Source organism: Rattus rattus, chromosome 12, assembly GCF_011064425.1.
Source record: "Rattus rattus isolate New Zealand chromosome 12, Rrattus_CSIRO_v1, whole genome shotgun sequence".
In the NCBI taxonomy this organism is placed as follows: domain Eukaryota; kingdom Metazoa; phylum Chordata; class Mammalia; order Rodentia; family Muridae; genus Rattus; species Rattus rattus.
This window is the reverse complement of record NC_046165.1, coordinates 62,067,490-62,094,933: the sequence shown is the minus strand read 5'-3', so window position 1 is coordinate 62,094,933 and position 27,444 is coordinate 62,067,490. Positions and strand designations below refer to the sequence as shown.

The following is a 27,444-nucleotide window of genomic DNA, read 5'->3' as shown; positions in this document are numbered from 1 at the left end:
CACGGCTTCATGACTGAAGGGGTGGGAAACGAATAATTAGAGGGACTCAGGGAAGTCTACAGTTTTGCCCTGAGCAAGGCACCTGTATTGGGGGAGGGAAGCTCTCAACTTTGCTGAAGTCATTAAGGGAGACTTGGTAAAGTTCTCATTAAATCGGTCTTTAAAGCTTGCTGGATAGGCCCTCCCCACCACATACACAGGGCAAAGGGAGCTGGGTGGAGCTGATGATTCTAGGCAGAGAGATAGTTGTATTTTATTGGCCGTACTTTTACTCATTATTTATCTTCTCTCTTTGAAACTTCACTCTTCTCTCCCAAATGACTCTAATCATTAAGTAATCATTGTTTGGATTGGCAATGAAGATGTGGCTGACTGTTTAAAGATGGCTGGTTGTGGTACAGGAAACATTGCTTGGTTATGAACCCCTTTTGATCTTGGAGAAGTTGTCAGCTCCAGGGATCTGATGTCTTCTCTAGTATTTATTTCACACACATATACTCAAAAGTAAAAAATATATATATATATATATATATATATATATATATATATATATATCTCCTTGTATCTTATCAGACCACCATGGATTAAAAGCTGAACTTCAACAACAACAGAAACAACAGAAAATCTAGAAACTCATGAAAACTGAACAACTCTCAATTCAATGATCACTGGGTCAGAGAAGAAGTAAACAGAAATTAAAGACTGTCAAGAATTCAATGAAAATGAAGTCATAACTTATGGGACACTACGAAAGCAGTGCTAAGAGGAAAGAAAGTTCGTAGCCCTAAGTGCCCTCACAAAGAAATTGGAGAGATCTCATACTAGAAGTTACAAATACACCAGATGTGGGGTTGGTTGTAGTCTTGAGGTTGGGAATGGCTTAGGTGAAATGAAGCCAGGTACAGATGGCACTGCAATAATGTACAGTATGTGTTTGCTAGTCTGGAGTGAGGGTGTAGATCTGTGTGGGTGGGAGGGTGTAGATCTGTGTGGGTGGAAAGGTTGGATATGAGTCCTGAGGTTTAGGGAACAGGGATGGAGGATCCTGGCCCAAGACTAGAGCTACTTTACAGTGAAGGCAGGGAAGCCAGCCTACACTGTGGGACCCAAGCTAAATCTTGTGGGTTTCAGAAACGGTTTCACAGATACTCGCCAGGCTAGACTCTGGAGGAGGACGTGGGAAGTCTGGGTACGAGGTGGGGTGGTAGAGGCAGCTAAGTAAGGACCTGGATGCAAATAGGGCACCAAAACTATTTTTATGGACAGCCAGGCAGAAGTCTGGTTGGAGACAAGGTATGAGCTGATGGTAATCACCTGAGTAGAGCATAGCACACCCTGCTGCTAAGACTCTTCCTTGTAAATTGTCCAAAGTAACTCTATTTTGTCCTAGCTTTAGCTAATGCAATTGTGTGCCAGCCCTGCTGACCACATCTGGATGAGAGAATATCTTCATGCAGCTGTACCGACCACTTAGGGAACCCCACTGTTTTACAGCATAGGACAAATTGTTTTCGTCAACTGAAGTGAAAGTTTTGAAATTTCTGCCCATGCTGTCCCTCCCACACTACCTCTGGTGTGATGTAATTACAGTTTGGAGCTTTATCAGCCCTTTCCTGTCTAGATTCAGAATCTGGCAGGCATCAGGGCAGGACACTCAAGCTGGTAGCAGAAAAGGGGTGAGGCCAAAAGCCTTTTGGGTCTGTATTCAACGGAGTCCATGAAGATTTTGTCTTCCCTTATGTTAAATTATATTGGGATAATCTTTTTGTGTCCCATGTAAATATTGTCTTTGATCCAAACACTGATTTATGTACTGGCAGGGATCTGATTTCAGGCCAGAATCTGTTTGGTGTTGTCATTTTTATTAAAGCATCTCTTACCTCCACATTTTGTAAACATTGTTTTCCATCACCTTCTGATAGATTAAATAAAGAGCCAATAGCTGAGGCAAGAGAGGAGAGGCAGGACTTCCAGCAGAGATAGGGGCTCTGGGAAGGAATCTTAGGCACCGGGAGTCAACAGTCAGACACAGAGAAAGGAGAAGGAGCCAAGACTAGAGATTGAGAGGCAACAGGTCATGTGGCGGGACATAGGCAGGGCCAGTATGTGTGGTACACACATGCCAGGTATCCATGAGAATTAGAAGAGGGTGTTGGATCTCTTGGAACTGGAGTTACAGATGTACTGAGCTGCTATGTGCATGCTGGGAACTGAACTCAAAATACGTTTCTTGGCCTTTCATTTATCTCCAATCCCAAGCAGTGATTTCATGATTTGTCCATTTGCTATGATCACCAATCCCCATATTTCTCCAGGAAGCATGCTTGATTCACGTTCTGCTCTCTCCAGTACAGATGTGAGACCAGGGTCATAAGCAATGCCTGCTATCTGAAAATCATCCATAGGACTCTAAGAACCAAGCATTGCAGGGACTTGCGTCAATTTCCCAAGTCTGGGAACAGTTGGCTCTACTGGCTTTCCCCAGGACAAAATCTGCTTCGTTCAAGTCAAAGGTAGTCCCATGTGCTGAGAATAGATCAGGTATGGGCATATGATCTGAGACAACATGGGCAGAACATAAAGACTTCTATTTTACGTTTTTGTGTCAACGAAGAGGCACGCATCTCCTGCTCCTGAAGCCACACTGAGCATGCATACTCTTAGGATGAGGCTAACGCTGCCCCACCTCCTGGTCTACGTACGTGAATAAAGTCCTCACACCTCCTCTGGGGCTGAAACTACTGATGAGGTGGTCTCATGAGAAAGCCGTGCTCCAGAGACCGAATTCCTCAAATCCACCAGTGCTCCACAGGCACCAGGTACTGCAAGTCTAAGCACCACACACAGTGTGCAGTGCAGCCCCCCATCTCCAGGGCTAAACCCTGTGATTGGTCCAAATGTGCTCAACGTGTAGAACTGGTTCAGTCCCCGGAGACTTCATTTTATCTTCAGGCAACTAAATTTTCCTACTCAGCTGCCACAGGATCTAAATTACCCTAGAATGTCAGGCTAGCCTCTAGCTTATGTACAAAGGTCCTTTTATGTGAATTTGTTTTACATTTTTCCAGCTTAATCTCTCTTTTAAAATGAAACCTAAGGACTCAGCAGCCTACAGACGAAGGGAGGACTGATTTCTGAGCTCCACTAGACCAGCTGCCCTGGTGCAGGGAGACAACATCCTGTGCTCCTCCCAAGTTCCCTTTCAATGGCTCATGGGCCTATTACAAGCATTATACTAGGTGCTTGAAACAAAGCCACAAATGATTTCATAGCTTAGAAGTCTGGGGTGGCGGCAGCTGTCACTCTTGCAATGAAAACACCAAACAGGATCAAAGCTGAGGAAAGGGTTTAAGTGTGAAGACCAAGGTCAACATGGTTGTCTGGTGATGGTTCCAGGTCAGCACAGCTGGGGCGGGGGGGGGGGGGGGGGGGGGAGAGGCTACCTTGTTTTATGTAACCTAGCCATCTTTTCTTAAGCATTCTCTAAAATACCAGAATAGCAATTTAAGAGCACTAGCTCTACCACCACATTTTGATACATAAAACTGGAAGGAGAGGCTGATCTTTATTCTATACCAAACCCTTATGAAATACCTGAACTTCCTTATGGGGACTGCTGCCAAACGGATCTATAATGGGATTTTTCAGTCTACTCCACCCTACCCCCAAAGGGCACATGGCTCTTTCCCACTACATCCTCAAATCCAGACATCCCTGGCAGTTTCAAGGAATTCTGAGACCACACACCACTAGTGACTCACTTTATCATCTCCCTGTTCGCTCACACATGTAGACTGAAGTCAGCGTCTCAATGTGATACACTCTCCGCTGTTCATAAGCCTCTCTCCTTGGTGTTTCACCACATAGAGCCAACATCTGCTCCCTGTCAACCCTCCAGTAACTGTTCAAACCCCCCACCAGATAGTCTCCTTAAAAATCCCTCCTCCTGAGACAGACCCAGCCCTCCTGGGGCTGCTTTACTTCACCAGAGGGTTCATGGTTGTGCTGTTGTACTTTTCTAATCATTTTATTTGTATAAATCTTCTCCCATATAAGGATGAAGAACGCTGTCTTTTAATATTTATACTACAGAGTACCTTACTTGCCATGAAACTTGAAAGCTTGCCTGCAGATGCTAATGAACACTGGAGAAAAAGCACTGGACTATCAATGACCCCTACATCCCAAGCCTTCCTGTTGGTCCTGCTAGGGCATCAGCTGCTCTTACAGTGGGAAAGGCTCTTGAAAACGGAGCAGTAGGCTTCCTTGTTCTAGTCTACACTGTCCTCTCTGCCCTGCTCTGGATTGTGAGGATCAACTAAGTTCCCATAGATGTGGGCAGACACACCTCAGATTTCAAAGGGTGTACAACATGGATGGTCCTTTCCACTGCCAACACAGATAGGAGCAAGGCTGCCCCCATACATGCTGATTCTCGAAATCCCCAGGCTGTCCCGTGTCTCGCAGATATGCAACTAAATGTCTCTGGCTGCAGCTCAAGTCTGTTTCCTTTCTATTGTTTCTTCTTGCTTCTCTTGTGTTCTCTGCTGAAAGCTGTCTCCACACCATACAACTATTGTTAAAAATGTACTTAACATCCTGTCTCTTTTTGAGGATATGGCTTGCGGCGGTTTAAAACTGGCCTTGGTTTTAAAATACATGGCCATGTGCAGTGCTATGAGGATGCCAGCTCGTCAGATCTCCAAACGGAGAGAAACTAAAGAAATTCCACGATGCTTGTTTTTAATATTTTAATTCAGATATCATAAATATAGATGATGTTGCTTTTGTAACATCTGTTCCACTCTTGAAGAATAATGACTACTATTTGGAAGCTAGGTCATGCTTGTCAGTTTGAAAATTTTATACAGCTACATATGTATATGCATATACATACATATACATATATAATCATATGCATGCCTATGTTACCAAATATATAACCCATGTCTTAGTTTTCTTTCTGTTGATGTGATAAAATGTTAACCAAAACTAGCTTAGGAAGGAAAGGATTTGTAAGCTTATACCTCTGAGGTCACAGTCTATCACTGAGAGAAGTCAGGTCAGGTACTCAAGGCAGGACCTGAATCAGACTATACTGCTTACTGGCTTGTTCTTTGTGGCTTTCTCAGCCTGCTTTCTATATAAACCAGGACCACCTGCCCAGGGGTCGGCACTGTCCACAATGGACTGCCCCCTCCCATCAATCGCTTATCAAGAAAATGTCTCCACAGAGTTGCCCACGGAGCAATCTAATGAAGATGATTCTTTCACTGGTTCCCTCTTTCTAGATGACTCCAGCTTGTGTCCAGTTGACAAAAACAAAAACCCACAAAACTAGCCAGCATGCCTCATATATTATAATACACATCACTTTTGAGTGTTCATAGTCTTTGCCTAAAAGGTCAAGTGTCCTTGTGGGAGAACTCACCGTGTAGGGTGTTGGAGATTGGTGCTAATGCTTTGAATCCGTGTGTCTGGATGCTGAAGGTCCTTGTCCCCAATTGGTTTTTGATCTATCAATAAAGATGCCAGTGGCTAATGGTTGGGCATGAAGCAGGTCATTTAGAGTTGTGAGGGTAGAAGGCAGGGAGAATCACTGGGACTCAAGAAGGAGGGGATGCAGTATGGGCAGGAGATAAAGTCACCCAACCAAGTAAGACGTTGGGTAAGTGTTTTATGCTTAAAAGTTCCCCATATATCTTTCTTTTTGCAGGTCCTGCTGATATATCAGATCCTCTGAGAACCTCCTCCCTGCCTGCCACCAATCTTGGGTTCAACTCAGCCTTTCATTTCAAGACGTTTGCCACAACTTTTTAAACTTAGGGTTAATTTTAGCCTACAAAATAATGGGCTTTGTTCTGGTATTTCTTTTTTTTTTTTTTTTTTTTTTTTTTTTTTTTTTTTCCGGAGCTGGGGGCCGAACTCAGGGCCTTGCGCTTCCTTGGCAAGCGCTCTACCACCGAGCTAAATCCCCAACCCCTGTTCTGGTATTTCTATATAACACGTCATTGGAAGAGGCTTAACATAATGTAAAAATGTTTACTTCGAAAAGTCCCAAGTAGTCCATCAGCTCCACAGAGGCAGGGCACTGGTGTGCTTTGTCCTGCACATCTCCTTACCACCATTTCCCAGCACCTGGGCATGTGCCTGGCTCATAACTAGGACTAGACAAAGACTTGCTGAATGGATGTGCAAATGAACCAGAAGGAGGAGAACTAAAGGGAGTAGGCACTGCTGAAGAAGGAGAGGGACATAAGGGAAGTGTTGACTGGAAACAGATAAAGGTTTTTCAGTGGTGGTAACTGTGTCAACTCCTGGAGGATGAACTGAAGGCTGGGAGGATGGAAAGAATATTCTTCAGACTGGAACACAGGGGCCAAGCAGCTGTGGGACCGAGCCCACAGGTGATGGCTGAGCACACCACACTGAGGGTTTATGCTATGCTTGACAGGCTGCTGGGAGTCACAGGAGTAGTAGAAGCAAAGATGTGGCCCACTCCACTTCACTTTAGCTGTGCTGTCCTATAGGGCAGCTTCCAGCCCCATCTGGATATTTAAATTTGAGCTAATTGAAAATACCCTGCAATCACAATTTGCTATCCCAGTCACATCACGAATATACCAAATGAAGCCACATATGCCTAGTGGCTAACCTTAGCATACATGCACAGCATTTCAGCCACAACAGTGGGTTCAGTGGGTGGCCAGAATGACGATTGCCATTGTTATATGGAAAGTAAGTGGGAGGTTCTGGTGTGTTCTGACACTTGAATCCACCTGATGGTAAGTCTAAAGACATACTTAAAACTATAATCTAATGAAAAATGTTGAGTTTGTAAAGGACAGTTGTCTTAGTTTCCATTGCTGTGAAAAGACACCATGACCAAGGCAACTCTTATAAAGGAGAACATTTAACTGGGGCTGGCTTACAGGTTCAGAGGTTTAGTCCATTATCATCATGGCAGGAAGCGAGGCAGCATTAGGCAGACATGGTGCTGGAGAAGGAACTGAGAGTTCTACATCTTGATCTACAGGCAGCAGAAGGAGACTGTGTTCCTCACTGATGTAGCTTGAGCATAGAAGACCTCAAAGCCTGCTCCCACCGTGACACACTTCCTCCAACAAGGCCACACCTCCTAATAGTGTCACTCCCCATGGGCCATGCATATACAAACACAGGAATATATAGGGGCCATACCTATTCAAACCACATCAGTTTAACAGTCCAAAAGACCAGTTTTCAGATATATATTCAATCATGTAAATCATTTGTAAAATCTCTCAAAACATTAAAGTTCCAAGATCTGTACTGTTTTCTAAAAAACGAATACAAATGAAGAGTGGTATGAGGATAATGAAGAGAAATCTGTTATCAAATTTACCAACCGGGAACATATCTAAGCTTTTAACATCAAACGTGTGAAAACAGAGTGAGGTCTCTGCTGCCTATCAGAATTAATGTCCCCTAAATTCTTGTGTTCCACATTCTGACTGGCTACCCAGACCCACAATATTTTTACAGCATGACATCTGTCATGAAAGTGGAGTATGTTGTATATACATTGGGGTTTGATTAGCATCCTAATGGGGGTTTCTTGTTTAAAGTCATTAGCTCCCAAATGGCTTTCTGCTGTAAGTGTCCAGTAAGTTGACAGTGAGGCTGCTTATGCTATCCAGTGTATACAATAAACTGATCCTGCAGCCTATGAGACTGCTTGCAAACTAAAAGTCCTAATTCATTATTAAGTTGTGAATCAAAACAGTCTTTTCTCCTAGTACAGAATAAAGGACAGAAACCCGAATAATGGAATAATGTCAAAATATTAAGAGTAAATTGAACACAAGGCATTTAGGTCCTGGTTTGTAAGATCAGAGCTACGAGTGTGTGTAGAGGGGAGGTGCCTGCAGAGGCTAGAATTAGGTATTAGATCCCCTGGGCTAGAATTACAGGCATTTGTAATCTGTTCTATGTGGGCCCTGGGAATCAAACTCTAGTCTTCTGCAAGAGCATCAAGTGCTCTTAACTGCTATAATTTCTCTCCAGCCCCACTGTTATATTCCTTAAGAAAAACAGAGTTACATTTAACATTTGAAATTATGCATGATTTAAGATTTAAAATGATGTCATCTGAGTGGCCAGTGCACACTGCATCTTCCTTTTCTAGGTTCTGTTCTTTATCTGGCTCTACAAAATTGGATAAAGAGCTGCAGTTAATTCTTGGCAGTCCATCCTGGAGGAATGCACTGATTTATAAATGAGCCACTGGTTACAATTTACACATTTACTATTGCGGATCTGGACAAAATATATATGCCTCTGCTGACCCTACTTATCCAACATGGAAGAAAAAAATGGTAAAGGAGGTCAGATGATATATCTCAGGCTTGGCTGGCTTACAACATAAAATCAAGGGGAAAAAGTAAAATCCATGTACTGGCCCTGATCCTTTTCTCCCCAGAGGCTAATCAGTTTGGGGAATGAAGTTAACTCCAGTGCTGGCTTTGCCGATGAGCCCGGGGTTATCTGCTTAGGGCACCTCATTTGTTTCCTGTCTGGAAATTTCCAACACGATTAGACCTTATGATATCTGACCTGCCTTGTGTCCCTCTGGCTTTGTTTGTTCATTTGTTTATTTTTTATTTTTTTTTAACAAAATCTCAATCATTGAATTTTACCATTGAAGACTTGGGAGTCAGATGCTGAGGTAAAAGCCTGCTAGCTCCGAGAGGCAGAGAAAGCCCCCAGCTGACTTTCGTCCTCAGCTGTGCCCGAACGAATGAATGTCCCTCCCATGCAGTCTCAAAAAACCTTCAAATCAAATTTCCCTCTTCCACTTCCTGTGCCTCTATCAGTCCTTCTGACTCCCTCATACTCTCCGTGTTTTTCTTAATAATCCTATTTCACTTCCTGTCAACTGGTTGCTTGCTCTGCCTCTTGACTTATGGTTGACTTTATTTAATCCTGTTTAGAATATTCAAGCAGAAAGCTCTTGGATTAAAGGTGTATGCTAAAGTTGAACCGCACAACAACTAAAAGTAGTTTTTCCCCCAGTAAATAACACAACCTTGGGTTTCACAGTGTGATCAAATTCCCTGCAACGTCCCTCCTTCAACAGAAAACCCAGGCACATATGAAGCAGCTGCAGGTTTTGGATAAGATTCTTAGGTAGAAAAATTATTTCTAGAGAAAATGGTAGGAATCCTGTTTGTGTTGTGCATGGCTACTGTTGTGGGGTATCCACAAGAGAAGACCACTCTTCTTGGGTTTAAGCCAAGTCTTTATTGCCAACTGGCAACTATACTGGGTGTTTGGGATCCCAATGTAACATTGAGGTTTCTCAGAGTGAGCTTTTAATAACAAAACCATATCTTGGGTTGACATACCTAAGTTAGCAAGAACACTTGGCCAGAAGCAGAACTACAGAAGCCAAAAAGCGAGGTTAGTACATTTAGAGACTTTCCCAGAACTAAGGTCTTGAATGGATTAGGTCTTTGTTTTCCTTTTGACTGGTGATAGGGTATGCTGAGTTTCATGGCCTGAGTGATGCTTCCATCATGATATTAGTTTGCTAAGGTCTGAGGTCCTGTTGCAACAGTCACTCTAGGAATGCCATTTGTGTTGGATCATAGAACACATATCTGATATCAAAAATACTCTTTTTTTTTTTTTTTACAAAGCAGTTTCACCTGGAGTGATGTCATACAAATAGCAGGAGAACAAAGCTTTCACAAGAATTCAGTGAGGACTACCTGGGCATTTACTACCTCTTTCAGTCTGCCTTAGCTCTGGGTTATTTTGCATACTTTTAGAATCCTATGATAAGCTGAAATTATTGTTTTTTCTCTTATTCTAGAGCTTCTGCCATGCCTTACTTCCTTTCTGTAACAGTGTACTTAACAGGCTGCACATATATTCAGCAGGAAGATAGGCCCCTTTTAGCATAATGTTTAACTCTCAAGCCTCCTCATGCTTCTTCTTGAAATCTCATAACATTTTAAAACAGAAACAAAAGAGAGTTCCTGTCTACAAATTCCAATTTTTTGATGTGTGTGTGTGTGTGTGTGTGTGTGTGTGTGTGTGTGTGATGAGCATGGGGGCATATATGATGCATGTGCAAGGATACATGTATACACATGGAGTCCAAAGGTCACTGTCAGGCGTCTTCCTCATTTAGTCTCTACCAGGGTCTCTCAGTGAACCTGGAGCCCATGAGTTTGGCCTGGCTGAGAACAAGTCCCAGAGGTCCTCCTGTCTTGGCCCCCTCAGCCCTGAGATTAAAGTGCTACCACTGCACTCTGCTTTTCCATTTTTCCTGGGGACCGAATCCAGATACTCAGTTACCAACGAATCCATCTCTCTCAGCCCCGTCTAGTTATATTTTAGACAACTTAGTTGATCATTGTCAAAGTTTAGGGGCAAATATTTTGGTCATAAATCCAGGGGCAATCCTTTCACAGCTTAAATATTTTTTCCTTTTAAAATCTTCGCAACTCCAAAACAGCATAAATTTCATTTGTAACAAATCATAGAACCTGGATATGATCATAAGAAATAATCAAGGCTGACTGCTTTGGCTGGAAATCTGATGAGGACATTAAAAACAACAAAAACAACCACACTTCTTTTTTATGCTTAAAGTAGAGAAATTACAAGTGTTTAAAAAATAATCTTTATGCTGGGAGATGACATAGTGGATAAATTGCTTATCATTCAAGCATGAGGACCAGAGTTCAGATTCTCAGAACACATGTAGAAAGCTGGGCATTCATCCGGCCACTTGTAATGAAAGCACTTTGGAGGCAAAGAGAAGGGGTCCTTAGAGGACACTGTCTAGCTAGAGTAGCCGGAATCAGGGGGCTTGGGTTCAGTAAGATCTGAACTGCAGAGGGACTGATGCCAACTTTGGATCTCCACATGTAAACACGCATAGGTGCACACACATCTATACACATAAGTACTCATACGTGAACACACACACACAAACCACAAACACGTATGAAAAATCATTCTCTGACTAGTGAATTACATTAGAGGTATTTGATGAACTGGGTGAAGAGAGATGAAGCTTTTAGGGATGTGGGTCTTTGGTCATCAATATGAATCACAAGACTCTTCTCAACAAGAACTGATCCCCGGCTTGGAGAAGCTTCACCATTTTCACTTTAAATATCACTTCCTAGTTTTGTTATTGAGCAAAACGCTGACTGACGGACTCACAACATTAAAAGCCACTTTGGCATGTGCCAAGGTCTTTGGCATGTGCCCATGCCACAGCACATGTGTGGGGGCCAGAGGACAACTTTCAGGAGTCACATCACCCCTGTTCCATGTTTGAGTTGTTATTGAACTCAGGGAAAACTCAAGGTAATAAAATTGATGTTATAATGAATTAACTAATTATCTGGCATAGGAAACACTAAGTTACACAGAGTAGAATTTACCTAAAGGAGCTCGGCCTCTGTAGCTGGGAGATAAGTAGGGTCCTAACCAGGCTCGTTAGGAACTGGGAAAGAAAATTCTGTGCCACAGTTGAAGTTTAGGATTACTGAGAAAGTTTCTGCTAATACTTCATCACCAAGATTGATTTCCTATTAGGGCTCTATTCCCATAACAAAAGGAGACAACCTAGGTTTGCAACTAGACATTAGGCCTTTCCCTATACCAAAAGACATGTCTACATGCCTCATGTAGCTCAAGGGAATAGCACAGGATCACAACCTGTCTGTCCTGGTCGGTCCTTAAGTTCTCTGTGCTCTCATCAGGAAAAGCATAATTCTGCCAGGTGGGCAAGACCAAAAAGAACACTGGTGTACTTGAACAGTTCTGGCAATGTCTTTGCTGAGTAAATCTCCCATCTGTCCAAGTAAGCCACCAGACCTGCACTCTCCCATTTCTGTTTAAGTTGTTAAAATGTAACCTGGGGTTGGAACCTGAAAAATGTATGAAATACATAAATGTGAAATGCATAAGCCTAAAATGAATATAAGCTAACAAAGCCTTCTATTGAAGGCTCCTCTTTGAGCATTAGACACCCCCCCCCCCCACAAACACACACACATTAAAGAGCATTTCCTGTAGCTGGGCATATTAATCCTGTAACACCTCTGCCTACTGAGGTCCAATTGGGTCAAAAGTCTTAATTCTCAGCTAGCATGAAAAGTAAAGCAGGTCCCAGGGGACAGACACCCTTTCCTTCCAGTGTCCTCTTCTGTCTGTGTATCCTGCTTCATCTTCATGACTCTTATCCACAGCTAGGGGAGACTAGCACAGAATAGAGCTGGGTAAAGCAGCAGTTCTCACTGTGGCAAGTGCTGGGACTGTGGACTGAACAAATAATACTTACTGACTTTGCTTTTGTCTGAGAAAAATCATGAAATGTTCCTGCTTGGTCTTATTTTTTTATGGTCTTAGAATAGTCTGGTCAAAGGTGGGTATTTTTAAGGGGTTCGTGCCTAATGGGATAATTTCAGCATGTCTTAAGATCCAGACCAACTTCTGGTATCATGGGCTGTTACCACTTCTTAAAAGCTTTAGCCACCTTTATACTATAACTCAGACCTTATTTTTGTTGAATGTGTCTCCCATTGCTCCCTCTACAAAATGCTACTAGATTGGATAACAAAGAACACAAGTGCATATTCTGCAAGCTTCTATCTCTGATAGGTAGCTGAGCCTTTGAGAGATGAATTTGCTCTTCATCTCCCTAGTCAGGGCGTAATTCCTTTTTCTATTGTCCCTGAGTGAGCCCTAGGCAACGAGACAAAAACCAGATATCCACTTTTGCACATGACATTCCAGCACTTGGGAGGTTTCTGATCCAGGATTCAAAGCCGGCCAGGGCGTCTTATTTTGAAGGTCAGTCTTGGCTTGGCTAGGTGGTGGACCCTGTGTCAAATCCAAATCACACCTAAACTAAGTCTTATTACTAAAATAAATATTTATCCTAAATAACAAGTTCATATGTTGAACCTCAAGTTATAAATATATTTTGCGTTGTATCTTAAAGAATTACCTTAACTATCAAATTGGCCCAAACCCATTTTGAAGACTGCTCGCATGCACTGGGAATCTCAGTGTGTGAAATACACCCACGAGCAGTGTCCGCAGACTGAGAGTGAGAAAGCCGCGGAGCTCCTCAATCTCCACCGCCTCCGGGGCCCGCGCAGATTTCAAAGAGGAAGCCGAGCGGGCGGGCCCGGAAGCGGAGGTAGGCTGGTGGTCCGGGCTGAAGGGCCCCTCGGCGCCACTTCCGGCGGGTGGCGACATGGCCGGAGGTCGGGACCGCGGGGACTTGGCTGCTAGGCAGCTAGTGTTCTTACTTCCAGGTAAATGCGGTCGGCGCGTGGGCCGAGTGCACTCGTGGCGGCGGCGGCGTGGGGCTTTTGCTCAGGCCAGCACCGGTCCGCGAGTTCTTGGCGGGCGGGGATTCGGCGGCCCGCACTTTGCAACGCATCCTGGTCACGTGTCACAACACGCGGGAAACTGCAAACCCGGAAGCGAAGAGAGAGTTTGCGCTGATTCCCTGGGGCGGGCCTAGCCACTCGGCTGCTGAGGGCAGTGGGGGTTCTGGGACTCTGCTGTCCCTGGGAATTACTAGGTGTCTGCAGCTCAGCGTCTAGAATCCTACCGGCTCCAAACCAGAGATCCAGTAGTCTCATGCTGAGCAGCTCTGCTGCTCTGGAAAGGCTTGGGTGGCCAGGCTTAAGGGAGCCTGGATAGGGTTTAGCTGAGTGTGGTTTGAAGCAATTCCGTAACCAAGCCATTTAGTATCCCTGAAGATAGTGACCAGCTATGAGGGCATGTGGCAGCATGAGACAGCCGGTGCCATATGAGGAGGGCAAGTAAAATAAATTTAGGTTAGGGAATGCACGCCAGAAACATTCATTTTACAGATGATACATGTGATGTTACAATATGGGTAAAGAGGAAAACACCCCAGTCACTTTAACTTTGTGTTTTAGCTTAGCAAATACAGAGCATTTTTACAGCAAATATACTTCACCAGGGTACAGATATCCAGTGATGAAGGTTTTTATAATCTTGATGTAACAACTTGACACTTACTTTGTATAAATAGCTTCTCTCCTGTGTAAAGAGTTAGCACAGTTAAGTGTATGGATTTCGGGTATGTAGCTCACCCAACTGAACCCGGTATGCTGCTGATCAAGAAGAGAACCCCGGCCTTTCTGCCATCACGTTAGTTTTGCCTGTTTAACCTCTGTGCCTTTTGTATCTGTCTTCCTTCCTTCAGTATCATGGCTACCAGATCCAAACACATGGTCAGTATCAAGGGTTTTGTTGGTTGATTCTGGTTCGTTGTACACATATCAATACTTCTCTCCTGAGGATGGGTGACACTAGGTGTTTCTGGTTTGCAACTATTAAGAGTTACACTTCTTTTGAGTGTTCTTTTGAGGCTGTTGGTGGACATTGACATTCGTTTCTTCTGAGTGTCTGTATCCTGGAGTGGAAGCTGCTTTTGGGTGCTTGTTGTTTCTTTAGTACTGCAAAATGGTTTTCTGAGGTGGTTGATACTGATTCATACTGACTCCAGCTGCCCATAAAGAGATCCAGTTAAGCCATACTCTCACTGAAGGTGTTTGGTTAAGCTCACTAGTTAGAGTTCATGGTTTTGGCGATCGGTCAGAAGGCTAGCTGAACACCTTATTTTAGTTGGGGGAGGGAAGAGCCTCCTTTCACCCTGCTGTTACATCAGCATAATTTGATTTTCATAGTAGGAGCCTTAATCATTCTTTCGTAATCAGATATGTTGATACTACATAGTTACACTGTAGTTTGTCAAAATTCATTTTGTTTTGTTGGCCATGTCATTGACAATTTTATTCTTAAAGTGTGTCAGAGTCATATCAAACACAAAACTGAAAAGACTCAATACTGAATGCATCCCTCAATGTGATAGGTATACTAAATCTACTGGGAGGGGGCGGGGAAAAGCATTGCCCCCTTGTTTCTGTTGAAAGCCGAAGTGTCCTCCCCTTTTCTACCCTGCAGGCAAGGTAATTTCTCACACATTCACTCGTTAGGTTGAGGCTTCTGAAACCGTTAAAACTTGAGCTTCCTGTCTTCTGTTCTTCCAGATGGTCTTTAATGCCACCTGCAGGCTCTAAGGGTGCAGACACGTTTGATCGATGCTGTGGTGTCTGCCTGAGGTTTTCCTGTTTGAGGGTTTGCTGTTCTGAAAGTGAGCAGAGGGTTGTACGCATTCAGGGCACAGGCAGTTAACCTTGTAGTGATGCCCCCTCAACATTTAATATACCTTCAAGTTGCCTCTCGTATGTCATAAAGTTAGTTCCTCAGTTTTGTTTTGCTAAGTTGAAGCTCCTAGACAAATGAAAGAACGAGAGAGTGGGCTGTGCTGGCATCATTTTCACAGACAAGGTGGGGTGTTGCAGCAGGGTGAATACCTCTTTGCATCTGGGATGGGCATCATGCCTCTCTGATGTAGCCTGGGAACACTACACTGCTGTTTAGTTACTCTGAGACCAGTTACTTTTGGAACATAGTATAAGGTTCCATCCCTCTTTGCTGCCCAAAAGAGGGTAAATGGTAGACCGTATTCTTCATAGTTGTTTTCAAGCTTTTGCCCACTTGTCAGTTCTTCTGAGCTGGGTCAGATGTGAGAGGTAGTCAGGTGCACATCAGTGGACTGTAGAGAAGGCAGGAGACAGCCTATGGCTGTTAGGGAGGACTTAGCAGGATTTACCTCCCAGGAAATATCTACAGGTTGAGAAACCCTAGAGTTCTAGGAGGTTGGGGGGGATGAAAATCATGTAGGATTCTTGTACATAGGTCTATGTAGCTCGAGTAAAAACATTCTCAATCAGCACCACCCACCCCCACCTCCACCCCATCCTTCCACCCGAGTGGAGAAGTCCCCAGATCAAAATGGCCTGAGAGCCTCCTCAGTTCTGTTGTGTTTCCTTTAGGTACCACAAAGCTCCAAAGGAGGCCTCCTTGTTTGTCATTTCCACAGGTAGCACAGGTGTAATGGCCAGTTCTTTTGGAGGCCAAAGGACAGGTAGCCTTTGGGGGGCTCCCAGGCCTGCCTTCCTGGCCATTCATGTACAGTAACTTTTTAGCTTGAGTGTCATGATAACCACAAATGACATCTAAATACAAAACAAAACAATTAAAACTATTGTAAGGATCCATTTTAGAACTATGTTCTCATTAACAGATTTTTTTAAAAATCAGATGTAGAAAGGAGAGCTAATTTTCCTGTTTAATGATGGAGGGACTTTAGTGTTATTTCTGACTAATGGCTTTATAAAAACCAAAGAAACATATCTTTGTTGGGTGTTGGAGGCAAGAAAGAAAGAAAAGTGTGCAATACAGGGTAAAGGGAGGCTTTGTCAGGGACCCAGGAAACAAATCACTTTTTCCTCTTACCTAAGGGTTGACACATGAACTCAGGGTAGAAGTAGAAGTGGGCTTTTCTCCCTTTGTGTGCATGCGTGCTTGTGTTTAGAAACAAGCCTAGAGGTTGAAAGCTGCCCTTCCCTTGGCAGGTAATAGAGAGCCTAGCCAATCCATGTGTGGCCTTGAGACGGCCTCTGAGTAAGTCAGCTCAGCTTCTTGGAAGACTGGCCATCATTTCCTGCAGACAGTTTCTGGATTGTCCAAGCATGGATCACATTTAACATTTCCACATGAACCTGGCTTTGTCTTTATACAGCACTTCTTGATGGGACCCCACTGACCTTTCTCAGATGGCTGCTGGATCTGCTTCTGACTAAGGAGCACGTTCAGAAGTCATGGGTGGCATCAGTCAGTTGGCAGTTGGTAATCTGTTGGTGTAATCTTATCCTCTTAGTAATCGTTTTAAGAGACGTGGAAAATCAAGTAACAACTTATGGTTCCCACAGATTATCCCCCAGGGCAGAATTAAAAAAAAAATCATAAAAGAAAGTAAGCTATGGTCTTAAAATTTGAATAGCAACCCTAAGCACAGCCAAGATTTGTCATACCATAGAGCTTTATCAAGGATGTTAGGCAACTACTCAGTCAGTGTTGCCTGAAGCTTGGCTGTAATGAAAGACACCTGGAAGGTGTGCGTGGTTCGTGTGCTTTGTCAATTCTGTGTCCTTGGTCAGATCTCTGTCTTCATACAGTCTGTCTTCCTCATTTCCACAGTGGGAGAGCAGTGCCAGACTTGAAGGCTAGTTAGTGGTGGGCTAGTGTTAATGCCCACGCTCTGTCCACCTTTAGCAGGGCCAGAAACTGAGTAGGTTTTTCACTCAAGAACACCCTAGTTCCATTTCTTCCTGTGCTGTTTTCCCTAACACTGTCTTTGCTCTTGTGTCACAGTCTACTCTGGCTTCAGGATTCGTCTTTATTTCCCATAAGGCCAAGTTATGTGCTCCAACCCAACTTTTCTTTCTCTGAGTGTTGGTGGCTTTTTATCTGCCTGCAATCCTGTCTCTACTTTCTCTGCCTGGTAAACTCTTGAAACCCATCTTTAAGGTACCCTCGATACGGAAGCCTTCTCATTGGGCCTTTCCTAGTAGTGGCACCTTTTCTACCAGCTACAGGTGTGATAACCAGCTTTGTATAAATAACTAGGTGTTGAACAATCCATGAGCTGCAGGGAATCCAGACATGTTCTCCCTCTGTAGCCATTTGCTTGTCAGCAGTGACCTTGGTCTCACTTCCTAGGATATCTCTAAAGGTCAGAAGCATGTGCTTTAAGTTGTTTAGAGCGTCCTTTGTGACTCCATTAGATGCCTCGTGCTGAAGTCCAAAGAGATGGGCATGTGAGGAAGTCAGAGCTACATGGAACCCAGTCCCTCCCATGAAGTAGCTGCCTAGTGTCTACCAGAGCAGACTCTCATGAAGGCCTAGGTTTGCTAAGACTCTCTGGGGTTCCCCACTATTTTATTTTATTTTATTTTATTTTATTTTATTTTATTTTATTTTTTTGTAGGGGAGTCAGTAGACAACGTCTCACACTGTAGCCCAGGCTGGCCTGGAACTCACGGCAGTTCTTGTGTTGCTGTTCCTCTGGTGCTCCACCATGCCTGGCTACTTCATTGATTTTAAACTTGACTTTGTTGTTTTAGCTCCTTAATCTCAATTTTTATTCTTAACTCTCAGTTACAATCTTTCTGTTTTAAAAAAATAACTAAAAAGTAAGAATAACAACATATAGCTGGTACAGACATTTTAGCGTCACAAAGGAAAATAAGTCAACAATGCATTGCCCATGATTCTGTCACCCAGAAACTATTTGGAGATCTCTTTCCAGTGCTTTTTAGTTGTATAGATCACAAAGTGAATGGCGTTTTCTTCTTCTCCTGTTTGTCTTTACTTCATTCTTTACACTTTCTCCATATTTGTAGTCACACTAAGACTCAGGCCCACTGGGGTTGTGTGAGAACAGAGAAAGCCCCGTTGTTTCACCCAAGAGCTGAAAGCTGGCTCAGCATTTCGTTGCGGTGGTACAATGAGATGAACAAAGCTAATACTTTTACAAGTTATACTTCGGTGATGAGGAGGCATGATTTGTATTATAACAAACAAGGAGTGTTTCATCCAGAAGACAGTACGTCTTTGGGGCGGATTATCTCTAAAATGGATAGATCGAAAATCAGATCTCTGCGAAAAAGGTGTAAGTTCACAGAACTGAAGGAGAAAGTTCACAGAACTGCCATGGGTGTGATGAACAGACATCTCAGAGGTGATATTTGAGAGACATCAAAACATGTTGAATGTTTGAGGTCAGCCCCCTGCACACTTACCTCCCTCCGTGCTCTTGGCATGAATAGGATGTTAGTCTGAATGGTCCAAGTCTGCCTGGTATGTTCTGTTTTCCACTGTGGCTGCAGCATTTGACCTGACCTTCTCTGGGGGCTCCTGGCAGCTTCATATTTTCTTCGGTGGGGCCATCCATGTGTTGTGGCAGGGAAACTGAATGGAGCACATGAAGAAGGGTGGCACTTGGGTGTTATAGCAACAGGTAGCCTTGGCTTTCTGCTTCTCTGAGCATTAATAACATCTTCAACCAAGTCCACCCCTTCCTGCTTCCTGAAGTGGAGCAGCAGGAACCACCATCTTGTTCTTTTTTCGTCTGATTGACCCCCAAGGGTCTCTGTGACCTCACTTACCACCCATAGCAGCAGCAAGGAGGCAACTGCTCTGGTCCAAGATGGAGAGGTGGACTTAGGTGGGTGGGGCTCTCCTAGAAGGAAGGGTGCTTTTAGAGATGGCTCCAGAAGAAGCCACTATCACACCGGCACCAGAAGCCTTGATACCCCAACACCCCATGCGGCTTGTCCTGCTTTGAAGTGTCTGTTAGAGGTAGTCTTTCTGGTTCCTGCAAGGACGCCATAGCTTTTTGTTGAATGGAGAATAGGATTGTGGTAGTAAGTCAGATGAGGATGAGTAGGAGAGCATTGGTTCCAGAAGCCCTATAGACACCAAACTCAAATCCTTTATCTATGCATTGCCTAACCTACACAATCCACCTATATACTTTAAGTCATCTCTTGATTATTTATAGCACACAAGGAGTATAAAGGGTATGTAACTTCATGTCATAGTGTACTGCGTAGAGAATACTGACAAGGAAGCAAACCCACGCACTCAAACATGTGCAGGGTTTTCTACCTGGATATTTCTTTCCTATGCAGAGTGTGTGGACATGAAGAACTAATTTCAATTCACCTTCATCTTCTCAAGGATTATATCATATTTAGAAAACCTTGTGATCTCCTAGCCTTTGTAACTTTACAAGATACCTTTACACATGTTCGTGTATTTGACCTTCACAGTGACCTTAGGCAGCAGTTTAAATAAGGCTTTATTACCACTGCCTTACATATAGAGAAACCAAGACTCAAAAGTCAAATCAGCTGGTCAACAAATAGTAGGGTTTCGGTGGCATAGACTGTCACCTCCCTCAAGCTCTTCTCCAGGGCCTTTGCTTTGCCCAAGGCCATTCTTCTGCCTGCATGGTGACATTGCAACTTCACAAGAGAGGTGGCAGATGTGGGAGGATTCCCTCTGCTCTCTTTGATAACCAGCCCTATGTAGTATTAGGTACCTTAGTCAGATCTGCCCAGTCTTCTCCTTCAGAACTGTCCTGAGTCCCAGATATCTCAAGCTCCTTCTGTATATGCTGCTGGTCTTGATGGCTCTGAGCCAACTGTGGACCTGAATTCTTTACCAGCTTCCTCTTCCCTGACCAACCAATCCTAGAAACATTGCTGCTGATGGGGACAGCCCTGAACAGTCACAGCCTTGGTTTGCTATGGTCTTGGTGGAGACTGGTTTTCCTTTTGTCTCCAAAGCTTCAGAGGAATGTTATATTCAGAGAAACACATCAGTGGGAAGCATTTTCCTGGTGCACACCTTTTTTTCTTCATTAGCCTATGAAGAAGCAGCTTCAAAGCCAGAAACATGAGCTAGATCTTGCTGATGGTAGTTCTGACATCTTGGGAAGAAACGCATATAGTTATTTTTTAAGTTAGTGTCTTGAAAGCTGCAACCTCGAACACAACACTGGTTTGTCTTGAGTGCCTTGTGTTAGCATCTGCATTGATGCCTACCATGTACTCTTCAAGTGTCTCAGATAACTTAGCGTTTCTGTAGATGAGAATATAATTCTAATAGAAAAACTGGTTTTCTTACCATCAATGAAACTTGACTCTATATGGTTTTAGATGTTTCTTACATCACATTACAGACTGCTGCAGTCTTTCCAGGTATTGTTTGATCTTGACTTGTTTCTTTCCGGCTACCCTAGATCTTCCTTCCTTTCCTCTGCTGCTCCCTGGTATTAATCTACTGGCTGGCTTGGCGTGACAAGTCAAGAGGGGGACAGACCACTTGACACTTATTGAAGAAACAAGCTGCAGTTTGTGGGTTTTTAATTTTTTTGCTTATGGAGAGAACTTAAGTCCCAGCTTAAAACATTGCCCTGCAGTATCCGTTTCCTGCCTTGTAGTGTGACCCACCTTTCTCTAGCACCGTAACTCTCTGCCCAGAAGTAGAGCTGTGTAGAATGCCTGCTCTTCCTAATCACGGTGGGAGGTGTTTCACAGGGGAGAATTGCTAGCAAAGCCGAGTTTGACGTAAGTATGAAGATTTGCTCTTGCCGTTTCTTACTGAGCCTTTCCTAAACCTGAAGGATGCAAACGAGATTTACTGAGTGTTTGTGTGCAAGAAACTCTGCTTTACCTTCCATTTTACACGCTCCAGCAAGACACTCTGGCTCTGACTTAACCTTTTCTAGAAAGGCTAAATATTATGCCACTTAGTTTCTGGAAGTTGTGACGTTTAATTTCCATACACACACACACACACACACACAACAACAGAGAGGGAGGGAGGGAGGAGGAGGGGAGGAGAGAGAGAGAGAGAGAGAGAGAGAGAGAGAGAGAGAGTCTGTTTTTGTCTAAACCTTATAGGGAAAATGTAGAGAACTAGGTGTCCACATGGGACTCTAGGGAACTCTGATTTACTCATAGGAAATGAGAAGGCTATACACATATTTAAGACTGTGTAAGCCCAGGAAAAGCCTGAGAAGACCCCTGTCTCTCATCTCTGACTGACTGACGCCCTGGGAAAACAAATAAAGTGAAGACTTGCCCCAATACACACAGAGCCCTTAGCAAAGACTTAGTGGAGCTCCGTGTTAGTCACTGAGTTAGCTGGGCAGACCCACCTTAACTGGCTGCAGAGAATACAGACTTGACAGAATTAGTCCAGGAAAGTCACCAAGGTGACTGAAAACCAGCAATAGTTCCTAGGAGTTAGGGAAGGACAAGCTAATTTCCAGAATTGCCACATTTATTATATTTTATCTAACATAATGTTGAGTTATTTTGAAAACACAAGATGTACATTAACAGGAAATATGTCCTGAGGGTGAGCCAAGCAGTTGCCCTAGAGAACTTAGGAATTTATTCTGAGAATTAAAGCAAACCATCTGAATAGTAAAAGCACAACGGTGAAACCTTACAGAGTAGAAGTAGAATTATAAAAGAGCACACAGATGTGAGTTTATAAGGGACCAGACAAGAGGATCTCTCAGCTACCCCCAAACAAGACCTAGCCAGCACTGTAAGTCATTTCTACCTAACAGGTCATAAAACAAACATTTCAGATGATCAAAAATATACCAAATACATTCTGTAAGAACAGTGAAGTAAAAAGGAAAGACAGTTACAGAAGGAAATGTGGGTAGTTCACAACTATGCAGAAGTTAAACATTCACAACCAATGAATCCAAGGAAAAAATATGAGGGAAACTAAAAAGTACTTTGAGGAAAGAAAATAAAACATGGACTTACGAAATGCCCATGACAGTGCTTAGACAGGAAGATACACAGCTGCACATTATGAAATTAATAAAGTAGAAAGACCTTGGGGCCAGGGACCTCACCTTCCACCACTAGCCGCACAGCAAGGCAGAAGGGAGGAAGTAAATGTGGGCATAGAAGAGAGAAATACAGAGCCAGGCACCAGAAACGTCAGCAAGGCAGAAGTTGGCTCCTTTTGAAAGATGGAGAACAGTTAACAGATCGTTAGCCAAACTGACCCAGGGAGGGAAAGGAAATTAGGTCAGCAATGAAAAAGGGAACATTGCTACTGACCTTACAGAAATGGGAAGGGATTATAGGGCTGACATGGGTATTGTAGATGAGACTGATAGATTCCTGGAGAAACATTACAAAATCAGATCCCAAGAAAGAGATCTGAAGAGACCACAGTGAAGACGTTAAATTAGTAGCCCGTTTTCCACAGAAAAAGCCCAGTTCCTGATGGCCCCACTGGAGAATTCTATTAGACACTGAAAAATAAGATCAATTCTGTGAAGACTTTTTAAAAATAGGAAAAGGAGGCATACTTCCCAGCTCAGTCCGTGAGTATTACCCTGAAAAGCAGGCAGAGGCACTGCAGGGCAAGCCAGTTCATAGTTTATGCACATGAATTCAAAACCCTAAACAACTAGCAAATAAATCCAGGAGGAGAACTTACGTATGAGCAAGTAGAATTTATTCAGAAAGAAAAGACTGAGTCAAATTGTGAAATATGCCCTGCTGATAGGGTAAAAACCAAACGTCATTTCAGCCTCTGATAGGGTAAAAACCAAACGTCATTTCAGCCAATGATAGGGTAAAAAAACCAAATGTCATTTCAGCCTCTGATAGGGTAAAAAAAACAAACGTCATTTCAGCCACAGGAGGAGCATTTTACAAAGTCCAGCACCCTTTCCTGAGGCAAGTCCTCAGCAGTTTAAGGACAGGGAACTGTCTCCATCTGATAAAAAGCCACAGACAACGTTGTGGCAGCATATTTCTTATGTGTGTGGTGCCTTGAAAGTCTTTTGGGTAAATAACATATATCATTAAAATGTATTTTACCTGTGCTTACTAGGAAAGTTTACTCCAGTTAATGGAACGCTCCTCATTTCCTTTGCCTAATGCAGTTCTGTACCTGGGCCGCCAGGTTGCAGCAGGTGGGTCCTTCTCAAGCCAACAGGGACTAGACGATAACGGTGAGGGACCAGAAGAGGAGAAGTAGACAGGGTCGGGTGTGCTGGGGAAAAGCTTTCTGTTTGTGTTCCCAGCCCGCACCAGCACAGGGAAGAGCAGCATAAAATGAACAGAACAGGAACAGCTGAGGAAGAAGGGGGCTCAGGACTGGAGGGCTGCTGTTCATCCTGCTGTGCCTGCATGCGATCCAGCAACAAGTTTATGAACGGCCAACTGGGCGGTGGAGAGGGAGCCAGAGGCTGGATCCTGGTGGCATTTGCCATTGTGAATTTCTTGTTAGGATCTTTGGTCAGCCAAAACATCATTGCCTGATTTTTTTTTCTAGTTTAGAGGAAATATATTTATTTTTGAAACCTCTACAGTATATAAAAAAACTTCATTTTTATATCAGCATCTAAGTTCTTGGGGAACACAGCAATTAACCTCTCCAAGGACTGCTCTTCTCTTCTTTTGATCGTTCTCTGATTGCTGTGGAGAAGCTTTTGTGTGACGTAATCCCACCTGTTATCTTGGCCTTTGTTGCCTGCACTTTTGGAATTAGATCCCAGAAAATCTTTGATCAGACCAAATCACAGGTATTTGCTAATGGTAATTTCACATGCGAACATTCTAGCCCATTTGGAGTTGATTTCGTGTTGATTCAGTCCAGCAGTGAGTTGTTGCGCGAGGAAATATCACTTTCCCACAAACTAGACATCTTGGTGTGTCCGGTCTTTGTTCACAGAGAATGTCAGCATGGTGGGCGTGGCGTCCTGACTATCTGGTTGTGCTCTGTAGCTGCAGATGTCCTGAAGATCTCTCCACTACACATCTCACTGTTCTTTGTGGCAAAGATAAAAACACTGTTGCTTTCCGAGCAGTTCTAGCAATGGTTTTGTTTATTTGACCTGGTGTTTTAATGCTTAATTATTTGGTACTCTGGAGGAATGGGGAAGCTGGAAGAGAAAACACTCAAAACTGTTTTCTCCATGATAAAAATAAGTAGTCAAAATAATTCAAGTCTCCAGTGAAGGGTCTGCCATTGTGGTGAGGCATGAGGAAGCTGTGTGGGGAAGGCTTTCCTGTGCCTCAGACACAGGGAGGTGAGTCGTCCTCGCTGGGCAGGAAACAGCGGGTGGGCAACTTTGATATTTTAGGAAGTTCTAACAGGACCAAACTTTCTAGTTACATTTCAGTCTAGACGTGTCATGCCAGCAAGATTCTTACCCAGTTCTGACCGTTGAACCTGCACCGCTCTCTGTATGTACCAGACTCGGGGAGCTGGGGGGCAGGTTAGCACCTGTCAGGGTGAGGTGTCCAGAGCTTCCTGTCTGTGTGTGCTTTGCCTGTTCTGCAGCTTGGGTTTGGTGAGGAAGCATTTAGGAGTGTCACGACTTCTTAGTTAAGTGACCCTTCAGTCGTTACAGAGTGATTTTTTTTAAAGTTCCCCGGTGAGGTCTGTTAGCATCTGCTTCTCTTTATTACCATTCTTCTTTCTGTCTACGTGTGGTTTCGGTCTGAGTTCTGCTTATCGCCTCGATGTTCAGACCACTGCCATGTGGATGTGATTACTGATGTAGCTGGGGTTGGATCTGCTGTCCCGCTGTTTCTCGTTTATCATGCATGTTCTTTGTGTCTGTTCGCCCTCTTTCTTTTTAGTTAAAGGAGCGTTCTTTACTGTTCAGTTTCATCTCCTTTTCTGTCTTGTTTGTGACAGTCTTGGGGTTTTATAATTTTAGTGACTGCCATAGGGTTCCTTGTACACATTTAATTGGTTGTGTCAACCTTATCACTTCACAAATGGCCCAGGAAACTCACAAGATGTTATCCTTACCTCTCTTCTGGACTCAAGCTGATGTCATACATTTTCTGTGTCCATATGTGTAAACACTTCTCTGAATTACTTTAACTTAAGCAGTCAACAATCCTTAAAGAGAGTAGAATAAGAACAACTCCGCTTTATTAGTCATTCATTCTCCTTTTTAGATTCCTGCATCTGGTTTCATGATCCTTCTGCCAGAAGGATCTCCCTTAGCGTTCCTTGTGGGGTGTGTGTGTGTGTGTGTGTGTGTGTGTGTGTGTGTGTGTGTTCCTGTTTTGTTTTTTTTTCCCAGTTCTTGTATGTCTGAAGTTTCATTTCCCACCCTCCTTTTCTAAAGGTAGTTTCTTTATAGTTATGGTGGTTCACTCTATGGATATTGTGTGTGTGTGTGTGTGTGTGTGTGTGTGTTTTTTTTTTTTCCAGTTCTTGTGTGTCTGAAGTTTCATTTCCCACCCTCCTTTTCTAAATGTAGTTTCTTTATAGTTATGGTGGTTCACTCTATGTGTGATATTGTGTGTGTGTGTGTGTGTGTGTGTGTGTTCCTGTTTGTTTTTCCAGCTCTTGTGTGTCTGAAGTTTCATTTCCCACCCTCCTTTTCTAAAGGTAGTTTCTTTATAGTTATGGTGGTTCACTCTATGGATGTCTCTGGATTGTCTTCTGGCTTGTGTTGTTTTCATATGCTTAGCTGTCATCCTTGGCCTTGCACAAGCATGTGCACACTTACACACACACACACACACCACCACCACCACCACCACCACCATCACCACCACCTCTACCACCTCCCTGGGCTACTTTTAAGATTTTTCTTTTTATTATTGGCTTTGAACTATTGGTTTTAGGTTTTTGGGGTTTTTTTTGTTTTATTTTTCCCTTGTGTGCTTTGGGGTCACCGAGTTTCCTGGATGTGTAAATTTATAGTTTTCCTCAAATTGGAAACATTTCTCATGTGCTTTTTCAGATAGATATGCTTGTCATCTTATTTCCCTCTTTTGAAAGCTTCTGTCACACACATAGGAGATTTGAAGCTGACTCATAGATGGGTTTGTCTGTTTGTTTGTTTGTTTGTTTGTTTGTATGCGTTTGGAGCATTTATTGTTACCAAATCTTCAAGTTCATTTATCTTCTGCTATTCTTGGGCTTTTCTTCTCGAGCATTTCAATTTAGATCATTTCAAAGTCTTCTGTCCCTTTAGCATTTTGTGCATGAGACATGTTTCTATGCCGTTTTCCTTTGCTTCTCTATAATATAAATCTCTTTTGCAGCCTTTTCCCCACCTCTCATCATGGACCATACTTGTCTATATCTTTGGATAGCTAATCATATTTGATTAAGTGCCAGACGTGAATTTACCTTTTGCGGTGATGAATATTTTTTGTATCCTTACGTGTTTTTGGACTTCAAAAATAAGTCACTTGGCAAACTGAGTTGGGTCTTTAGCTGTTGCTTTTTAATTAGTGTGACAAGATCTTAGCAGCGGTCACTCATGAGTAGTCATTGCTTCCTTCCAAGAACCTGCTGAATGTTCTACCATTTAATGTCTTGGCATCATGAAGAATAGAGGAAATGAGTGTGAATTGAGATCTCTGCTTTCCATGGAGAGTGTCTCCTGTGCATGTGGAAGTGAAGCGCAGTTTCCCAGTGAATACTCAGAAAGGCCCTGCTGCACACATGTGGATCAGATTTTTATCAGCCTCCTTGGACGTGGACTCCACCACCTTCCTGTCTTTGGAGCTCTCTGCTCTATCACGTCACCTCCAACTCAGCTAGGCTTCCCGTCGATCCATTGCCGCAGGGCCCAGAAACCCTCTCAAGGAAGTAAGCCAGAGCAGCAAGCCCACTACTGTTAGCTCAAGAGGCCATTGTGTTCTGTTTCTGGCTAAGCCAATGTTTGAACCTGCTTGTGTGCCTGTGTGTGTATGGACTGGGCAGGGCAAAGAGAATAAGCCAAGTTCCTCACCGAGACCTCTCTGGGTGTCTTATGTAGATGGGCTTGTGCCTTGACCACCTTCCTGGGGTGGGACCACCACTTATGTAGGTGGGATGTGTCCCTTGACCAGCTTCCTGGGGTGTCCTTATGTAGGTGGGATGTGTCCCTTGACCACCTTCCTAGGGTGTCCT

The 27,444-nt window shown here is 43.5% G+C and overlaps 1 protein-coding gene across 1 annotated transcript in view; it reads left to right on the top strand.

The window, feature by feature from the left end:
• The first annotated feature begins 13,234 nt into the window (after positions 1 to 13,234).
• The window catches only part of Rnaseh2b (ribonuclease H2 subunit B), a 41,321-nt gene continuing 27,111 nt past the window's right edge, over positions 13,235 to 27,444 (top strand). Inside the window, exon 1 of the mRNA XM_032917955.1 lies at positions 13,235 to 13,328. Coding sequence (XP_032773846.1) covers positions 13,268 to 13,328 — 61 coding nt within the window. The 5' untranslated portion in view covers positions 13,235 to 13,267. The remainder of the gene's footprint in view (positions 13,329 to 27,444) is intronic.